The sequence below is a fragment of the Anabrus simplex genome, chromosome 3 (genome assembly GCF_040414725.1).
Source record: "Anabrus simplex isolate iqAnaSimp1 chromosome 3, ASM4041472v1, whole genome shotgun sequence".
In the NCBI taxonomy this organism is placed as follows: domain Eukaryota; kingdom Metazoa; phylum Arthropoda; class Insecta; order Orthoptera; family Tettigoniidae; genus Anabrus; species Anabrus simplex.
Window position 1 is genome coordinate 401455681 of NC_090267.1, and position 22254 is coordinate 401477934.

The 22254-nt window shown below is 38.0% G+C and overlaps 1 protein-coding gene across 3 annotated transcripts in view; it reads left to right on the forward strand.

The window, feature by feature from the left end:
• LOC136866434 (glutamate receptor ionotropic, kainate 2) overlaps positions 1-22254 on the forward strand; it is a 159233-nt gene that overhangs the window by 12268 nt on the left and 124711 nt on the right. For 2 of the 3 annotated variants that reach the window (XM_067143368.2, XM_067143370.2), the window contains exon 2: positions 8365-8474. In XM_067143368.2, the coding sequence (XP_066999469.2) occupies positions 8399-8474 (76 nt within the window). In that variant the 5' untranslated portion in view covers positions 8365-8398. The remainder of the gene's footprint in view (positions 1-8364; positions 8475-22254) is intronic. The other variant, XM_067143369.2, reaches the window with a different exon arrangement.

The window sequence follows — 22254 nt, forward strand, 5'->3', positions numbered from 1 at the left end:
TCCGTAGTACTAGAGTATTGTTGGATGAATGAGCAGTAGCAGTGCTCGTCGTGGTTGTGTGTACTGGAGGAGTACGATGGAGAGTAATGCTAAAGTGTGGTCGCTGTTGTTTAGTGGTGCTGTGTTATTGTCTTGCCGAGTAATATGTGCTGAGTAGTTCACTGTATGGAAGGCCCACGTGAAATGATTATGTGTGTGACGGGTGACGGACTTCTCTGGAGTCGAGCCATTGAACAGTCGTCGTGCGTCGTGAATGCTCACAGACTACCGGGCGAGTTGGCCGTGCGGTTAGAGGCGCGCAGCTGTGAGCTCGCATCCGGGAGATAGTGGGTACGAATCCCACTGTCGGCAGCCCTGAAGATGGTTTTTCGTGGTTTCCCATTTTCACACCAGGCAAATACTGGGACTGTACCTTAATTAAGGCCACGGCCGCTTCCTTCCCGAGCCTTTCCTGTCCTGTCGTCGCCTAAGACCTATCTGTGTCGGTGCGACGTAACGAAAAAAAAAAAAAAAAGGCTAACAGACTAACATGGGTGCGTGGAGCTGCTGAGTGAAGGGAAAGGTGATCTGTCAGTGAAGATTACGGAAGGGTTCGTCGTTCCAGGTACATACCAGAGCTGGCAACTAGCCATGAGGAGTGCACGATATTTTGTAAATAGCCACTAATTAGGGATTTGTTGTCATTCATTCTCTTCTTCTTCTTTAACGGGTTAACCTCCAGGGTCGGTTTTACTCTCGGACTCAGCGAGGGACCCCACCTCTCATTCTTTTGCCTTCTTCATCTAGCCATGGGCAAGAAGGACGAGAAGCTTGTATTCGACGCGTGTGTGTGTATATCTTTGCCGCATTATTTGTATAAAATGTCATTTCTTTATTGCTTATCACATGACCATTATTATAATAACATTACCGTATTTATTCTAAACCAGAATATTGCATCCTTACTCAAACTGTTTATTCTTGCATTCATATTCACTTGTACTCAGAATATATGAAATGCTGCAGTTGTGTTGGGACGGGAGTAACAGAGGTAGCAGGGGAACGGGGAGTTGTCGTTTAACGAATGTCCTTTTATTGAGCATTTTATACACAATGTACATTAATATTAGTTTCCGGAGTCCGACTCATTGGCTGAATGATCAGTGTTGAGGCCATCGGTTCGGACGGTCCCGGGTTCGATTCCCAGCTGGGTCGGGGATTTTAATCGCGTCTGATTAATTCTTCTGGCTGGGGACTGGGTGTTTGTCCCAATATATTCATATTCAGACAACATACTACACTACCAACCACCAAAGATACACACAACACTGATTACATCCCTCTATATAGGGTTGGCGTCGGGAAGGACATCCTGCCGTAAAACAGGGCCAAATCCACATGTGCGACACAGTTTGCACCCGCGACCCACAGATGTGGGAAAAGCGGGGAAGGAGAAGAAGAAGAAGAAGAAGATGATGATGATGATGATGATGATGATGAAAATTACTATTAGCTTCCAAAATCCGCACGAATCCACCACTCTTACTTGGATCCAAGGACACTCATTTCCTTTTCGGTATTCTACACCACCTAAATTATGGATGTTTCGACACCTATCAAAATAAAATTCTGGGTGAATGCCCCCCCCCCCTCCCCCACCAAACTGAAATCCTGGCTACGCTACTGTACCCTTGTGTTTTCGCTTTGAGTCACTGCCATAATGGGTACCCCGATACTCAATTACCTGGGTCCAGTCATTAGCCCTAGGCCTAATCAGTGTTTCATTCCAGCACTATCGTAGAACCCACTTCTTTGCTCACTTGCAAAGATGAGCTCTTTTGAAAATGTCAGTGTATATGTTTCGTGTTTGTGTAGCTATCGGTAGCTTAGTGCAACTTTATAAGGCGGAGTCTCCGAGGCGAAGGTGGACAGTAGCTGCCGTGTTTGATAAACTGCATGTTATTTTGGTGGAGGATAGTGTTGTGTGTTGTGTATGATTTACAGGGACTCCCAGTCCCCGTTCCCAAGCCAAAGGAATTAACCACTTAAGGTTAAAATTTCCGATCCCTTCGAGAATTGAACCCCGGGTCCTCTGATCCAAATGCCAATACGCCGATCATTATTATACAGCCAGGGAACCGAACACAAAGTCAGTGATGTAACTAATCAAGAAGTTAGTATAAATAACCACCTAATCGATACTGTATTATTGCCTCAGGCAAAATTGAATATAAATTAGCACTTACAGGACATGTTTCAACCACTTAGTGGTCCTCTTCAGCTGTATAAAGAAAGAATTGAGAAGAAAAAACATTAGGACAATAAATAAATAAATAATAATAATAATAATAATAATAATAATAATAATAATAATAATAATAATAATAATAATAATAATAATAATAATAATAATAATAATTTGTGCTTATTGTCCTAATGTTTTTTCTTCTCAATTCTTTCTTTATACAGCTGAAGAGGACCACTAAGTGGTCGAAACATGTCCTGTAAGTGCTAATTTATATTCAATTTTGCCTGAGGCAATAATAAAGTATCGATTAGGTGGTTATTTATACTAACTTCTTGATTATACTCATCGATACGGTCATGAAATGGACAACTTGTAATATAGTGATGTAACTTATGAAAATAAGTGTTCTATTGACCATACTGATTAATTGACAATATTGATTAATTATTACACTTCAGATGTTAAAGCTGCAGTACACTTGTATGTTTTACTAATATTCTACCATTGTTACTACTACTAAGTGACCGTGGCCGTAATTAAGGTACAGTCCCAGCATTTGCCCGGTGTAAAAATGGGAAAAACTATATTCAGGTCTGCCTACAGTGGGGTTCGAACCCACTATCTTCTGAATGCAAACTTATAGCTATGTGACCCAAACCGCACAGCCGTTTGCTCCGTAATAATAATAATAATAATAATAATAATAATAATAATAATAATAATAATAATAATAATAATAATAATAATAATAATAATAATAATAATAATAACAACAATAATAATAATGGGAGGCATGGTAGTGCAGCAGCCTTGTTGCTGGCTTTCCACCCGGACAGCAGGGCTTCGAGTACCGTATCTGTGACATTTTCATAAGAAAATCATATGGCCCGAGAAATACCGGAGAAAAGCGGTAGGGTAGAGAGATAATTGCAATTTTATTACCAAGAGGCTGTTGTCATTAATTGGCCCCGGATTTTCATGTATACTAACATCAAAGTGCGAAATATGTATTACCCGCACAACTCAGGCTCCCTAGTGCTCAAAGAGAATTTCTTCTTCTTCTCTTCTTCTTCTTGATGCTTATGGGTTCTTTATATATTTTACCCAGTCACTACACATTTAATACTGAAAAACACACGAGAAATTATACGGGTAGAAATATAGAAAGGTTGTGCCTACGATTCCATAAAGTCACACATGTGATAAAGCTGATTCTCACGTAAAAAGCAGAAAAACTATTATGTAATGAGCAGTACTACCAAATACAGTAGAGACAATACGCAACACTTACAGGTTTAGCCTTGTTAAAATGGGAGACAATTCGACGGTGGCACTCCTAGTGACTTGACCTGATAAGTTGCGCTAATTCAAATATCAATGGAAATTCATATACGAAAATGGGTAAATAAATTACGTCTAGAAAGAAACTGTTATTGAGATATTAACTTCAAATTTGCTAAAGCAATTCTGGATAAATGAATGAAGAATTATTTAAAAGGTTATTATTTAAAGACTGAAATTAGACATATAAACAAAATGTGAAATGGACTGCTGTGAAATGGCTTGATCTTTCATTTATGCATTACTTTTTTTGCTTTAGCATTCCTGCCTGAACTTTTACAGTTAGATTTGTCTTTTTTTCTCATTTTAAAATCATTTTATCATCACATTAAGACACTTGTCAATAAAAATATCGGCACATTCCTTACACACATGATGCAATGAATTAATATTCAAAAGCAGGACAATTTTCCTCTTAATTCTTATATAAGCATAACGTTCCTTCTTTCTTGTACACCTTATCCAAATCACTTCGGTGACATTTTAAAACCCACAGACCACACATACAACAACACATCGGTATTGAAGGTTAACTGCTGCACTATACAATAAAAAATGCGTATTATATTTTAAGCCAGTTAAAATATGGGTCGGGCAGGTCAGAATATTATGAAGTACTATAAAAATCACTTTGTTACTGGAAGAATATATATGCAAACACAATATTACTTACATTTTCTTGTCACGAGGTAAACGAAAGGAAGACCGTGCATTCTTTTCTACTTCATAGTTACTGCAGCCAAACACAGCACATACCTTTCCCCTCATGTTGAGAGGAGATATCAAGGAATGACACACGCTACTATTTTATTATGTCAACTCACTGAAAATGCATAAGTAACACCAAAAACTTCACACGCAAATACACGTGCTCTTATGACAGAATCAGTAGTTCTCAGGTCCATCTACTAGAGAGCTCTAATAGCTGTCCCTCGATATCTAGCTGAGTGTCGCATATTATCTCTACTGTATTTGGCATTACTGTGAGATACAGAAGTCACTTAGAGCATGGATCATACACACAGTTCGAATGGAAGCAGGAGCGAGAATGAAATTCACTAAGTCGACTGAGCGTCATCGAGAAATTGATTAAGAACCTGTATCGTGCCAGGGGAAGGGTCAGATAACAAACAAGGAATACTTGTAGGAAAAGGAATTTTCATCCATATGAGAGTATGGAGAAATTTACGGCGAGGATGTAAATAGAGAGGACATTGGAAAAAACATGAATAGAGTCGCCATCAGAATCACCACACACACAATAAGGCAAAGTAGCGAGCCGAAAACGATATTTATATTGATGCTCAAAGAGAATGTGTGCTGAATCGGTAGACTTCAGTCATCTTCGAGATTCGTATTGGCAACCTTTGAAACACAAGCTAAGAATCGCTTATGCATCTCTGTGAGATATCTGGCATACACTTTACGTACTAGTACTGTTGTTGTTTACACAGCAAAGCCAAACTATAGAATTCATGCTAGGAACAATATTTGCACCGAGAAATGTTATATAATGTGTGTGTGACACAGTTGTTGGCTTAAGATAATAAAGGTTTATAATATTCATATCGATTGATCATATTATTGATTCAATTCAGATTTCATTTCCATTCAGTTGGCAGTTTTACTGGAACCGGGCTCCATCCTTACTCCTCACCCACTCCAGAGTTCCATACCCAGTAACACCAAATATCACTAAAAGTTGCATGAGTAATACATAAAATGTAGTAAATATCAGTGTAATATGTCATTAAAAATTTAATATTCCTGAAGTATATAATTAAATATTTAATAGTCATATAATATGTAATAGGTATTAATGCACTAAATTTGTAAAAATGTTCAAAATATATTCCTTTAATTATGAAATAGTTATGATATGAGGCAATAAAATTGCTTTAAATAACTGGTACTTACATATTTTACGACTAAGTCATCCTTGTTGCTTTAGATAATTTTCTAATTTTGACAATATTAAGTAATAATATTAAAGGCATAATAAGATATTTTGAATAGGCTATTTAAAAATAATAACATGCCCTGTAAATCACAGAGTGTATTGCACAATGTATTGCTGTAGCTAATTCTCTGTTGCTATCATGCCCTGAAAATGAAACATATAAATGTTACTAAATAAAAATATAGACTGTCTTTAAACTCCTGTTAAGTAACACAAATAGAACGGTAACTTTTTATCATGATGCACAGTGTGTCATCAGGAACGTTTTCTCCATATGACGTTTTGATGCTGATTTGATATAATTAATTCTCTTATAGGATCAGAAGTTCCATTCAACATCACAGGAAGTTGTCGGGGCATATTTTAAAAAGATAAAACCAGCTGGTTATGAGACTCTTTTTGTTCGCCACTAATAATCTTGCAAACTCAGAATGCCAGAATATACCACACAAAATTCATCACTCTGAAATTCATCTTGATCTAACCATCTTGTCTCGCAAAGTCCAAGCTCATTGAGATAGTACTTTCTTGATTTGATTTTTTTCATTCTCTAGTTTACCAGGTCTCAACATAATACGAATATTCTATGTAGGTACATTTGTGAGATTTTCGTTTGATGATGACCCGGGAAGCCTTGCTCTTTCCCTTGCTGGGCCCGACTGCCTGTTGTGCATTTCATAGCATTTTCTAGGGGAAAAAGAGTGAGATGGTTTCGCCTTGCCTTCTTCATCAGCAATAACTGATATAATGGGTCTTCTTAGCACAGAACATTGTCTTATTTTCATCTAAGATCTTCTACCCACTGCACTTGAAACTACTAGTTGTTGACTAATGTTCTTCTGCCTCTTGGCATTTCTTACAGTAGATCTTGCTAACCCATCTTCAGGATGTTTTACAGTGGTATTTCCTCCACTGAAGGACCACCACCCTCCTAAGTGAGCTCATCTGCCCACAGCTGTTGATTCCCTTAGGGAGTCATGTTATTTTGCCGTCCATCACTTGGCGTTAAGCATCCTTAAATACCAATCATTTCATCCTACAATTTTGAACATAGAAGGCAAGTGCACAAGAACCTATGCTACACAGGTGGTTTAATGTGAATTCTGTGTTCAACTAGATCATATCTGACAGCTCGCTTGACTACAAGCTTTCCATTATGTGATGGCAGAATTCCCAGCCAACTTTCCTAACTTACTGTTATGACTATAGCCCGGATTTCCATGCAAATGCATGTTTTTAAATAAGCTAGCTACACTTCTCAAACTTTGCAAATATTCGTTTTACAGCTTAACAATTCCAAATAATCATTCTTTTTCCGTGCATGTTTGCATGTTTTGGCATTTTCAGAGAAAATTCATGCATAATGCATATTTGGAAGATTTTGGATTTAATAGCGCATATTTGGACTTTAATATTGCATAATATGACTTTTATTCTGACTTTGACGCATATATATTGTTAACTTGCGTCATAGTGCATTTTCTGAATGTTAGTTTGCAGAATTTGGGACAATTTTTCACGTTGTAGGCTACAGTATGTCTATTAATGAGAGACGGAGAGAATGTACTCCTGGCATGCTATGTGACAACCATAGTTAGTAGCCTACATACGGTACAGATCCTATAATATAATGCAATTAACCAAACACTTTCTTATCTGTTGCTTGAGTAAACAATGACGTAAGTCGGAAGGCCCCACGTCGAAATCTAATTCTTAGGAATAAGGTGTCCCAGTTTTACAGTTGTACATTGCTATAAATTGAACCGTAAATTGTGCATTAATCATTGACGGCTCATTTTTCGTCTGTTAGACGAACAAAAGAAACCTTGTATCGCACTTTTGTGGCGCCGCGTTACTGGGATAGCAGCTTACAAATTATGGTTTTTCATTGAACCCTCTACTGTTGTTATCCTGGAATGTCCTACCCGGAACTCTCAATCGTCACATGTCTGTGTTATGGCAGCAAGCAATCGTTACCACTTATTGAGGACATTCAAATGTGTCTGCAATCATCACATGGAGAAGCAGCTACCCCAGATAGAGATAAGTTGAACAAACTAATTCGTTCAAATCCTGATTTTGAATTCGTCAAGCTTATAAAAGACGTATTGTGGTGAAAATGCAAAAGACGTAGAATTTGACCTCACTTTGTCCAAATGTCTTCAATGAATTATGCATCTATCACTTCTCGTGACGTAAAAAGATAATTTTCTGTGCTTAAGTATGTGCTGAATGATAAACGGATGAGCTTAAATCAAGACAATTTGGAGAAATTAGGGTAGTTTTTGTTCATGTTTCAAAAGGAATCGAATTTTGATAGTGCATATTTTCCAGTTTATTGTGCATGTTTTGCCATATGATAGTGCATGAATGCATGCATATTTTGAGATTTGATAGTGCATTGAAATCCGGGCTCTAGTTATGACTTAAACTTGGCTATACAAGCACTGTTTTCAGTTTGCATTATTTATTTTCTCTCTAACCCTTAAAATTATTCCTAGATTTATTATTATTTGCAGTTAGCAAACTCTACTCTCAGTTTTACTTACACTGCTTTCACTCTGCTTACATTCTTATATTACAGCTTGACATCTATGCTTTATCAGTCTAAAAGGAGTAGCTCATGATTCTTGCTTTGCATAGATAGAACCCATCTTCAGCTGGATGTGCTATTATGGACAGGTGGATCATAATTTAGTGATCCATAGATGGTGCCATAATTTCTTAAGAGTTAAATCTATGTTCGTTTTTAATGAAAAGGTACATACAGTTAGCTATTAACATTTTGTTGGAAGAATACAGATGAAGTGACATTTTTTTGTAATTTATTTTCTAGCTGCAGATGATCAACGAGTTGATTTTGTTACATCATGACTCTGATTCTGTTTGGATTCCTGTTCCTATGTGCTCCCACAGTCTTTGCAGCTCCAAAGACTGTTCAAATAGGTGAGTATTCTTGGGATTACGTATTGCTTTGCTGGGTGAACCTACAAAATCTGAAGGCATTAAGAAAACTTGTCTTTCTATAGTACCCTATTAATTGTATTTGGACACAAACGACAAATATTCCCCACAGCACCTTGCAGTTGCCATTGTTTGAAAACGCAGAATAGTAGGATAGCTCAGAATTATGATTGATTAGGTAAAACCAAGTCCAGATTCATCCCTGATGAGATTTAGTGTTTACAGTATACTGTATCTTTCGATGTCTTGTGGATGTCTTATTGGTGCTGCTTTATGGTATTGATGGGTGTGCACTGAAAGCTTTGATAATGAACTGACCGCAGGCCTTTGAAATGTGGATTTATTGTAGAATGTTCCAAGATTCTACAGGTAGACAGTGTCACCAACAATGAGGTACTCCTTCATACCAAAAAATCATATGAAATCTTAACCCTCACAGAATTAAGGAAAGCAGCCTATTTCAGTCACATCTTCCAAAATGACAAATGCATCCTGATACAACTGATTTGCTTTACGTTCCACTAATTACTTTTACAGTTTCTGGAGACGCTGTGGTGCTGGAATTTAGTCCCGAAGGAGTTTTTTTACGTGCCAGTAAATCTACCGACACAAGGCTGACGTATTTGAGCACCTTCAAATACCACCAGACTGAGCCAGGATCGAACCTGCCAAGTTAGGGTCAGAAGGCCAGCGCCTCAATCGTCTGAGCCACTCAGCCCGGCACAACTCTGGTATGGGAAACACAAAGTAGGAAAAATTGCTCCATGAAGTTTGTAACCTTCTATAAGGAGACAGTTCCAGAAGAAGGCAAACTAGAACAGTCTTTCTCAACCTTTTCCATAAAATAAAGGCCCTCATTGTCATATTATACTTATGTCCTGCAAGGAAAGCTAACCACACAAACACTTAGGACATTCAGGCTTCCAGTACTTGTGAAATATTCCTGTAGTACTATAAGTGTCAGTTATAATAAAAATCTAGGCTAATTTTAAGGTGTAACAACCCTTGATAATCCTGCAGTCGTCGCATAGAATTCTATGTAATAGAAGGCTGCATGGCGTCGATGAGATGTTGTTTCGTTTCTGATGTAATTATGCTATCCCAAGTTTCCAATAAGGATTTACATTAACTTCAGGACATTTTGAAAGGATAAATATAAATTAATGAATCTTAAAAAATTAATTTTGTGTGGCTATTTCTAGTCGGGTGCAGCCCTTGTAAGGCAGACCCTCTGACGAGGGTGGTCGGCATCTGCCATTTGTAGGTAATTGTGTGTTAGTGTGGTGGAGGATCCTGTTATATGTGGTATGTGAGTTGCAGGGATGTTGCAGACAGCACAAACTCCCAGCCCCCAAGCCACTGGAATTAACTAATGAAGGTTAAAATCCCCGACCTGGCCGGGAATCGAACCCAGGTTCCTCGGAACCAAAGGCCAGTAAGCTGACCATTCAGCTAACGACTCAGACATCAATGAATCTAATTTATTGATATAAATGCAACTAATAATAGACATTAGGAAATATAGTAGGAACCTAAAACCTCTCTCTGATAAAATTAAGCAGCACAGTTATGCAGCCATCTTTTCACTAGCCCAAATTTCCTTAGTGTTTGTGTGGTTATATTTCCTTGCAGCACATAAGCACAGTATGCCAATTAGGGCCTTTATTTTACATGTCAGTAAATCGAGCGTCCCTTTACCTGCCTCTTCAGTTTTTCACTTTGTGCACTCCACTGCTGTAGTAAGTATTGTTTTATCAAATAATAGTTCCCAGTATTCTTCAGGAGTTTTAACAAGTTTTGCAACATCTCGTAGACCAGGAAAATGCATGACAATATTTTGTCACCAGGTTTGAACATTTCTGGTTGATTGATTGATGCTTGTTATTTAAAGGGGCCTAACATCTAGGTCATCGGCCTCTAATGGTATGAAATGAAATGAAATGACAAATTTAAAAGCCAATATCCTCCAATGACCACAATTCAAAACATGAGGATGGAGAATGAATTAATGAATGGATGGATATGAATTTAAAATGATCAGTGGAACCGACCCACAGTGCCTCACATGCACAGAAGCTGGCGAAAACAATAGTATTACTGACCAAGGGACTGCTTCTATAGCACGATACTGAATCGATGATGCTTGTAGTCGAAAGGAGTCCAAAATCCAAGCCATCGGGCCCCTCATAATGGTACTTAACACTAGAAAAGTAGAACCATGGTATTTGTCATGTTGTGGTACTAATCAAGAGTAGTGTAGACTTGCGGTATTCCACACATGGTACTACTCACAGGTAATGAAATTCGCACATGTATTACAGACCTACTGTGTTTCGCACATTGCGGCACCATTGACAGTCAACGTAAACCTATGGTGTTCATGACCTAAATGTACTAACCACAGGGATTTGTACTATCCCGTGTTGTTCCTCATATAGTAGGTACTAATCATAGGCAAGCCAGAACCATGGGTTCCGTCATCCCATGGTGTTGCTCATATAGTGCTACTAATCACAGGTACTGTAAAAGCTGTCGCGCTCTCGGTTGTTACTAATCACAAACCTATTTGGTATCTAACATAGTGGTACTACGCGCAAGGAAAAGCCACCCATGGCGTTCCCTGCGTGGTGGTACTAATCAGAAGAAGTTTCATCGTTCTAATGTAATCATCCCTCAGTCGCTCCTTTTAGTCACCTATTACGACAGGCAGGGGATACCATGGGTGTATTCTTCGTCTGCATCCCCCACCCACAGGGGGTGAACATTTATGGGAGGATTACTTTTACACCACTTAGAAACTCCATGTTGCGTTAGGAAATAATCACTGTAATTTTCTCCTGTTTCTTCATTGCTGTCTGCGTCTTCAGTGTCTATACTTTCACATCTGGTTTCTAGATAATATTTTTCATCATCACTGTACAGTTCACCGTCTTCATCATCGTCATCATCTTCCTCAAGCAAACTCTGCACAATCCTCTTGTCATCAAAGCCATCAAGATTATATCCCCTTTCCACTCATTTTCAGCTCTAAAAATGTGAAAAATATGGCAAGAAACCATGCAATCTGAGACATTCTGAAAAATAATTACTGCAATAATATTGAAGATAATACTAAAAAATTGTAACTTACTTTGTGGCTGTGAAGTTTGCGTAGCATCTATCAGACGCCATTGACACTTGGGTAACAATGACTCACCACCACACGAGTTAGGCTGACATTGGCGTGCTGATGCTTTATAATATTGGTTTTGAATAGTTACTTGAAAGGTAGATAGCATTTCCAGTCAGTGTCCTTGGTGGTTTCCTTGCATTGACTGAAATAAACTAGTGTGGTGTCTTTCAGACACAATGTGACCACTCCTGGTTTAGCACGTTGGCTGCCGCCAACACTTAGGACATTTGGGACTGATGCGGATGTTCATCATTTTATATGTTCCGGTTTTTCCTGTCTTTACTGGTCGGCACAGTGATTGGGCTTTGTTCTTCTGTAATGGTACTCAGATTGAGGTTTGAGTTAAGTGCTTGGGTTATAGGTACAGGTATATCACCTCTCCTTCCCATTCATTTTCAGCTCTAAAAATGTAAAAACATTACGTTTTGTGCCACAAAAAGGGAAATAGGACTAACATCATTTATTGACCTCAGTTCCCTAAAAGTCTTACACTTTGCTTAGAGCCTTGTTTTAGGATTTACACCTACCACTAGAGCTAAACATGATGCAAATGACTACAATAATATTCACAACTGAATCAAAAATACTTGCTCTCACAGATGTTGGTGAGAACAATTATTACACAACAATGTAACATCATTTTTTTTGCAATGCAATGTAAACATGTACAACGATGACACACGTGTCTACAGGCAGCTAGGATATTATATTGTTCTTCAGTGCCGATGATGCACATTCTTATGGGTATGTGTAAAAATTTCACTTGTAACGTTAAGAGTACCATCTGTCCGGCCCTGCGGTGTAGGGAGCAATACATCCGCCTGTCACCCGGCGGCCCCGGGTTCGATTCCCAGCTGGGTCAGGGTTCTTAAATTGTAATGATTAATAATCCTGGCCTGGGGACTGGGTATTTGTGACATCCTTAATCTTCCTTGCTTCACACACACAACATTCCACACTACCGCCATTCAAATTACACGCAGGTTCATACAATATGATGCCAGTAGGCAAAAGATCCATGTGGGTTGACACCATGAACAAATAGCATTAAAGAAAAAGAGTACCATCTACTGCCTTCTAACTAGTAGGGACAAAAGGAACCTATCAGCTCCTGTGGGTAATTCATAGGTTTAATTATGGCAGCAGTGAACATGTTAAAGTCACCATTATACAATCACTAACGCAATATATCTCGCTGACTTCTGTTTGTACCCTTCATTGACACGTCATTTTTTAAGCAACAACTTTCTCATATGAAGGTTATGCCGAAAGTTTTAGCAGTGCATAAACCATAATTCTGAGGACAATGGAATTATTTTAATTTGAAAGAGCAATGTTTTTCGACCTTGGAACATGCGCACACAACCCCTCCTAGCGGTAGTCCCTCCACAGCAAGGGAAGAAAGCACAGGCAGTGCTGAGTCAGACACGGTGCAAGATGGATCTGTCGCGCAGCGATTTTTGAGCAATGATTTTTTATCATTATAAAAAGAAATTAAGTGCTGAAGAATGCCATTCTTCTTTGCTGCGCATTTTTGATGAGGCTGCCCCTTCTAGAGCCACAGTTGGAAATTGGTTTCGTGAGTTTTCAAGGGGTCGGCAGTCAATTGAAGATGAACCTCGTCCCGGTCGCCCAGAAACAGCTGTGACTCAAGAAAACATTGATGCTGTGAGGGAAATGATCAAAGCAGATCCACATCTTACATTTTGTGACACTGAAGAGACCTTAAATATTGGGTCAAGAGCAGGGCAGACCATCGTTCATGATTATTTAGGCCTTACCAAGAGATGTGCCCGTTGGGTGCCACATTCCCTGACAGAAAGCCGAAAGGAGGAGAGAGTGGACTGGTGTCATTTCATGCTAGAAAAATTCAATGGAGGGCAGTCCGAAGACACCTACAATATCGAGAAAGTTGATGAAACATGGGTCTACCATTATGACCCTGAAACGAAGAGACAGTCTTCTGTGTGGTGCTTTCCAGAGGGAGGAACCACCCACAAAAGTTCGACGAAGTCGGAGCCCCAGAAAGAAGATGGTGGCAACTTGTTTTACGAAAATGGGCATCTCACCTCTGTGACCTTGGACACACGTCATACAGTCAATGCTGAATGGTATGTGAATGACTGTCTTCCCAAAGTCCTCACCACTTGGAGGTCACAGCACCCAAAGTCTAAGAGTGGGCACCTTCTGCTGCATCACAACAATGCATCTGCACACAGGGCTGCCAGAACAATGGACTTTTTGGAAAGGGAAAAAGTGCAAGTGTTATATCATCCTCGTATTCACCTGACCTGGCCCCATGTGACTTCTTTTTGTTCCCTAAGACCAAGGAAAAAATACATGGACAGCAGTTTTCGTCAGATGAAGAGGCCATTGCAGCATACGAGAGTGCACTAAGTGACATCCCGAAAGAAGCTTGGACTGAAAAGTTTTCTAAGTGGTTTCAGAGAATGGAAGAATGTATACGTGCTAATGGAGAGTATTTTGAAAAGTTGTAATTGTTGTTTCACAAATAAATTTTTTTTCTCACACTCTGCTAAAAACTTTCAGCATAGCCCTCGTACTCTGGTGTTCAGTCTGAATTAGCAGGACCTACCAAGAACTGGCCAAATACCCAGCCGAACAGGCGCTCGGCTGATGGATGCTATGAAAGATGTCCTTTAAGACACAAAAGCTGAGTTTCATGGAGAAACATTCGAGTTAAAAGAAAAGTGCATATGGCCTTTTGTTTGTAGAAAAATTAATTTTAAGTACACATGCTGGGTTTTATTTGGTGATAACTAGGGCTTAGGGCTAGGGCCTAAAAATGACCTATAGAAAGACCTAAAAATATCCTAAAAAGACCTAAACACTGGTAAAAATGCAATTAAAATTAATTCATAATTTTATTTTTAATTTCATATTTAATGAGGGAATATAATGTTTAAAAATGCAAAGTTTGGTTGTTCGCAACATACAATGCAAAACTATGTGAGTGAAACACTACTCTTAGTTTGTTTGTTAAAAGAAAGTAGGTACTTACAGAATTTGGAATGAAATATATTTTCCACCTAGAATGAATTCAGGAAATCCATTATGGATATCCTTTAATATTAGAATTTAGTATAACTGGAATCGTAATTGGCTTAACCACACTAGGGTTATAGAAATTGGAATCCAGAAACATTACCTCAGTTGGCTTTGCAGTACAGTATATCACAATAGTCATCTAGGTTCTTAGGTGTAAAGGATCATTGGTTTTCAGGGAGCACTTTGAGAAACGTCGAGAAACTTCTCTCCACATCAACGGATGTTAAGGGATCATACTCCCTCCTCAAAAACACTCACATCAAACTTTTATTGTTTCAATATTTCACTTATCTTGCACATAATTTGAAACCCCTGGCTTTTTCTCAAGCACTAGTTTCATTTTCTCAATTTATTTTCATTTTATTTCCTCTGTTTTAAGATATGGTTCAAATATACATATTTACTAGAGAAAAGATGTTTAAGAGGTGATGGATGAACTAATGATTATTCAAATTGAGCATGGGCAGTAAAAATGTAGTCCAAAGGAGGCGAAGTTGCAAGAAAAAGCCGTTAAGGCCAAAAAAGGCAGGAAAAGGATCAATAAGCCCAAGATATACCAAAAAAGGCAATAAAGGACTAATAAAACCCACCATTTTCTGGCCTACAATGACCCAGAATGAACATATTGTATGAGGAAAAGTTATTGGACACAAGAGCATGGGAAGGATCTCAGGTAGTGTATGGTCTTCCTGGAGCAGGTACAGAGAAGGAAGCTTCGCAGGGTGAATAATAGATGGTATTAAAATTTTTCTGGTAAATTTATTAATGATTTGAAGAAAAATCACCCTGCTTCCATTATTCATTCAAATACTAAAGATTGTCTTGAAAGTAAATCTTCTATTAACATGTTCAGATTGAAATCAAATTGTAGAATTTTAAATGCTGTTACGATTGAACAAAATATAATCTTCGTTGCATATATCCACTTGATGTTTGTAAAATGTCCAGAATGAATTATTGTTCTCAATAACTTCAGTTAAATAAACCCTAAAGTCCAATTAAATTTTCACTTATGAATTCAAAATGAATACAATTCAAAATAAACCTTAAATTTAAATTACTTCATCAACTGACTAAGATCTCAAAGTTCAAATTAAATATTAAATCTTTCAAATCACTTCTGTGCAATCCTAAAGCCTGTCTAAGTTGTTATAGATTAAATATGATTTCAAATTACACTTGCTTCAAAAATTCTGAAGTCTTTTGTAAATAGATTAAACATGATTTTAAACTATGCACTTGCTGTAGAAAACCCTAAAGTCCAATTAAGTTGTAATAGAGTGATTTCAAATTACACTTTGCTTCAGAAATCCTGAAGTCTTTTTAAATCATTGTAAACAGACCTACAGTTCTGTTAATTTACTTCCTACAATTTCAATAGGTAGTAGAACTGAAATTCATACGACCAAAATATTTTAATGGATTAGGCACTTGCACTTGACTCACTTAGCACTAGAGTATTGTGGTTGGTAGAATGCCTTGGCAATAAGTCAGTTACGGTAATGTTTTAGTGCAATATGATGAGATTATTCACCCAAGAAAGATTGTAAAATGCACTTATATCACCTGAATTCAGCAACAGGAATAGTTGAAATGCAGCTCTGCAGCTCGGTGGCTGGAACTCCCATGACAATCAGTCTGAGGTCGAACTTAGCACCAACAGCGGCGAACCATGTTTCTCCCTCGATGTAACCACGTATTATCCCTCGATGTTACCATGTATCATCCCTCGATGTGACCACGTATCTCCGACGATGTAGCCTGTCCCACGCTGGACTCGATGTTTAAAGTAATGCAGTTTTCAGAGATTGTCAGATTGTCAGAGAGAAGGGACAGATGGGAAAGTTCAATTGGCACGATAATACAAGACGTAGCACTGTCAGTTAAAAGTAATTAGTTGCACTTTACACTTAGATGAGTTTGAAAGCATAGTTCATACTTGCACTTTCTAACGCAGCAGTTAACATGTGACTCATGTGTGTGTCTTTTAGCACAGTCTGAAACACAAGTCAGGTCTATGCGGAAAATATTTACGATAAAATGAAATCACTTCTTAAGTTACAAATTTTAAATGTACAGTTTTTAAATGCACAGTTCGTGTAGCATGGAATTGAACACTGGGCACAGTTCAGAATATTCAACAATCACGTAGTAAGTTCAGCATGAATATTAGGGTCACAGTCAATAGAAAATCATGCGTAAATTCAGTTCACACGATGCATGCGACAGTCTCTAAAATTCTAGAATTCGCTTCTTAAGTAGATTTTCTGTGTGAATTAGACTAACAAGAGTCCATATTTCCTATTACCGACATAAAATGTCCTTAAGGTTCAGTCTCTTTTCTTATGATCCTGTTCAAACATTCACAGAATACGTGAAAATTGACCACATTTAATCTTACTAATTACTGATTATTTGACTGGCATAACACCTTGAACAGTTCAAAATCATATTTACAGACGAAACACACATCGAAACAGCTCAAAATTCATGAGTCTGTCAACAGTCATTAGTTTAAATTATCACACACAGTCCTTCCAATGTTCTTATCACAGTACGTGATAGTGACAGAGTTCAAATACACATTGAAAATAGTTAAGTCTTCAATGCGCTGTAAATTGAGAGTCTAGCACTTGTATTAAATTCAACCTGAATGCACCTTCAAAATCACAACTTCATAACTTGGTAGAAAAATTCTTAAGTCTTGTAACATGAAACTCAATTTTGAAGTGCTTTAAAATATTTCACACGTTCACAACGCGGTGGAAATTTCTAAGTATCGTGGTCTCGCACGACGAAATTCTAAGTATTACGACATGATTCACTTTAACTTCACGTAACGCGATGTAGCAGCATAATCTTCTCCCATGGTTGAGTTGCAGATTTCAACTGAGTATACCTGTCAAGCTGTTGACCTTATATACCCTGCTATGGGCTGGCTCACTGCGCCAAGCGACAGAAAAGTGGTTTCGTATGACAAACTTCTACCTTTAATATCTTCAAAGTTACTGGATGGATTAACCCCAAATTTTGGCTATTATCCTTTCAAAATGTGGGCTTCACGTTGGTGTAGCTCTCATTTCTGTATCTTAAGCCATTCAAAAGTTACTGAAATATTTCCAGAGTATTCCATAGGGAAGTCGAGAACATGTGGCGATTACGCCACTCGGCCTGTTCCCCTCTCACGCTGTCTCTCTCACTCCTGCAGCAAGCAGCAGAGTCCAGAACTTTCGTTCGTACAGCTGTTTCAGGTGCTAAAGCTAAGCAGTTCTTTAATAAATAATAACTTAGAAAAATGATGTGCCAGGCCATATGCCTTCCTGGTACAATATATTAATGTTGGACCTCTTCTTCGGCCAGTTGAGAATGATTTTTCCTCAACTTCTGAGCCTTAGTGATAACATTATCCATTAGTCCCGGTTTTTTAACAGATAAAACATGCAAAAAATGTATTAAACACCTACCGTATATATTAATGGCCACAATTTAGAAAGGTTTAAAAAAATTTGAACAGGCTTGCATTTGAACTGAATATCTGAGGTATATCCGTACCAAATTTCAGTCTGAGTGGTCCACTAGACGTGACTGAACAAGAAATGAAGAGACACCATCACATTTTAAAATATTACATGATCTTTAAATCCAAACCAAACCCTATGGTGCAATAGCCCCAAAGGGTCTTGGCCTCCTAAAAGACCACTGCTCAGCTCGAAGGCCTGCAGATTATGACGTGTCATCTTGTTGGAACGACGAATCCTCTCGGCTGTTTTACTTGACTTTCTAGACTGGGGTTGCTATCTTACTGTCTGATAGCACCTTAGTTGCCATCATGTATGCTCAGGGGACCTTGAGGCAACCCTCAGATCCAGGTAAAAATCCTTGTCCTGGCTAGGAATCAAACTTGGGATCTCTGTGTAAGAGGTAGGCATACTACCATTATATCATGGGGCCAGCATGATCTCTTTAAATAATTTGGCAAACATTATATTGTATTTTCAAGTCAATATCATTTAATGTAATTTTACGTGTGTTCCATCCAACATTATTATTATTATTATTATTATTATTATTATTATTATTATTATTATTATTATTATTATTATTATTATTATTATTATTATTATTAATATTATTGTTATTATTATTATTATTATTATTATTATTATTATTATTATTATTATTATTATTATTATTATTATTATTATTATTATTATTATTATTATTATTATTATTATTATTATTATTATTAAAAGGGATCCTGGCTCTTTCTTACACTTATCCACTTCATGTATATAAATGAGTACTAATTTACAATACAATTTTTACAAATTTACAATGTAAGAACTTCAGCAATTTACATTTTAATATATACTAACAGTATAAAAACTGAAATGACCTAATTTAAACGTATGAAATCTTTACAACCTAAAGTATAAAATAAACTAACTAAAGTATCACTAAGTAGAGTAAGTAAAGTATATCTAAGGTATAAACTGCAACATGTTACAATAAACGACCATATTCACTCTCATTCATGCATCCCATTCACACGTAAGAAAGACTGGAAGTGCTTATAAGATGATGCTGGAAGAGGACTTTAATCTTTTTCTTAGATTTAGCTTCCCTGATGTCATTGGGGAATTCATTCCACCAGCTTGTGGTGGTGATTGTGAACGATATGTTTTTAAGTTTCAGTTCGAGCAGAATTTACCAAACATTAGGTTCCACATCTCTTATACCCAAATCATTAGAAACTGAGTCTAAGCATTATTATCTTAGTCTCCCTCTACTTCTCTTACCCACCAAGGCCCAGTCCATTATTTTCCTAGGTAACCTATTCTCCTCCATTTGCCTCGCATGACCCTCTCACCGAAGCAGGTTGATACATATTGCTTCATTTATCAAGTTTATTCCTAACTTAGCCTTTATCTCCTCATTCTTCCACCTGTTTATACCAGCAGTTTTCATGTCTGTTACTTCTAACTTATTAATAAGATATTCTGAGCCCACCTTGCTTTCACTCCTATACAGTAAAGTAGGTCTGAAAACAAACCAATATGAAGACAGTTTTGTCCGATAGTCTGACAACTGCTTTTTTGCTGTAGGGATATATAAAAATATAAGCCAAACACTAACATTTTTTATGAAATATTTTTGAAACGCTTTAAATGAAGCAACATATAATGCCAATATCATTAATACCATGCTGTTTTTATAGTTCATTGTATAAACTAATATACTTTGAAATAAAAATTAAGAAAAATATAAAATCATACGACTATTTTGGGATTTAAAAACAAGTAACTCTCACAACAGTACTTATACTGTTGTACGTTTCAAATAATTATTTACAAACATGCAAGGAAAGCATGTCTCGTACTACTACCAAAATATTTCCATTCTGTACTCTTATGGGGTACAACGTACCTCCTAGAGCAGGGCCTCTCAGGGTGCATGCGCCTGGTGCATGCACTGTGCACAGTGCAAAAGACGACTTCGCTTGGTTGACCAGAGTGCAGACCCCCACTCCTCAATTTGGAGCAATAGCGCTGTCTCTCTCTTTCCCTACGCCTATCTCCCTCTTCCTCACTTGCTCCGTAGCGCTCCAAATCCGAGCCGAGTTGAGCCGAGCTTAGCCGAGTAGCCCAGAGACGAAGCATTGGTCCGAGCCGAGCGGGACCGATGCACTGTGCACAGGAACTCTGCGCCGCTGTCTGCACGTGTGAGATTTTGGGCATTTGAGAGGCCCTGTCCTAGAGGATGACATCCTCTCTCAGGGCAGGAGATGTGTTGCAATAATTTGAAGTGCAGAGAAATTCAGAGGGGTGCAGCCATGGCCTATAAAAGGAACTGTCCCACCATTTGCCTTATTGAGAGGAACCATTCTTAGGACAGATCTAAGACCTGTGCGAGAGTGTTACGAAAGAGAAAGAAAATATGACAGTTGGCAATTGACATCTAGCTGGACTGAAGGAAATAATGCCGTGGTGGAATCCACAATGCAATACTGTGCAATCATTGATCAATTTTCCCACATGCTATCATATTCTAACATTTTACATCACCATTTTATTTCTGTTTTAACTTGCAGGACAATGTCACTTACAGGCATGTGGACATTAGGAGGTGAATTTTAGCAGTTTGACAGTCTTAAGTGATACATTATTGTAACTTGTACAGTTATTCATGTCAGAGTGTTCGTGAAGTGTTCAGTGGAACCTGAAGCGAAATATCTATGAAAGCAACCATGCCTCCCAAAGTTAAAGAGGTGCCAATGGAAGCCATTGTGAAGCAAACAGTGCAGGAAGAGCTGAGCAGTATGGAAATTCTCAACACGCTTGCCAACCTGATCAAAATAAGGTGACGAAGACAGATGTAGAGCAACTGAAAGAAATAATAAATTTCAATAGGAGTGTGATCGAGGAACTAAAGCGTACGCTGGAAGAAAGGGACATGACTATAAGGGAATTAAAAAGGGAACTACTAATTAAAATAGACAGTTTAGAGCAGTATCAAAGAAGACAGTGCTTGCGTGCGTTTGGTGTGGAAGAAGCTGCAGGAGAAAACACGGACAGTATTGTAATTTATATTGCACATGAAGTTGGGGTGGAACTCTCAGTGGAGGAAATACACGGATCGCATAGGGTTGGGAAAAATCAAAATGAGCGTCCAAGACCCATAATTGTGAAGTTTGTTTCGTACTGGAAAAGAAATGCAATGTTTGTAAAAAAAAAAAAAAAAAAAAAACTCAAGGGTACAAACAAATCAATTATAGAAGACCTAACCCCAGAGAGAATGCAGCTTCTACAGGACGCTATAAGTAAGTTCAGTGTGTGGAACGTGTGGTCGAAGGATGGCATAATTTATGTTCAGCAGGGAACTCGTAAAATACCTGTGTCAAACCGTGAAGATCTCGATTGTATTTGCTAACCACGAGCCGAGATTCTGTAAACTAAATACCGCTGTATAGAACTTTAATCAGAATTTCAACCATAGCTATACATTTTTTTTGCTAGGGGCTTTACGTCGCACCAACACAGATAGGTCTTATGGTGACGATGGGATGGGAAAGGCCAAGGAGTCGGAAGGAAGCGGCCATGGCCTTAATTAAGATATAGCCCCAGCATTTGCCTGGTATGAAAATGGGAAACCACGGAAAATCATCTTCAGGGCTGCCGATAGTGGGATTTGAACCTACTATCTCCCGGATGCAAGCTCACAGCCGCGCTATACATTTTTATCACTAATTTCAGTTTTAGGTCCTTAATTTTATCTAGTGTAGTTTTTCGTTTTATATCTACAGTTAAATTTCAAGTTGGCAGCAACAAGCACCCAGGAAACAAATGCCTCTAGTTTCAGCCTTTCTAACCCACAGTCCCAAGCAGGTTAATACCTGCATCTCCCAGCCCCCATGCTAAGTACTGCTAATCACTTTCAAGACATTCTTTTGCCTTTCCTTTCCTCCTTACAAATAGCTCATGTAAATATCCAGAGCATTCTCTCACATTTACCAGAATTCTC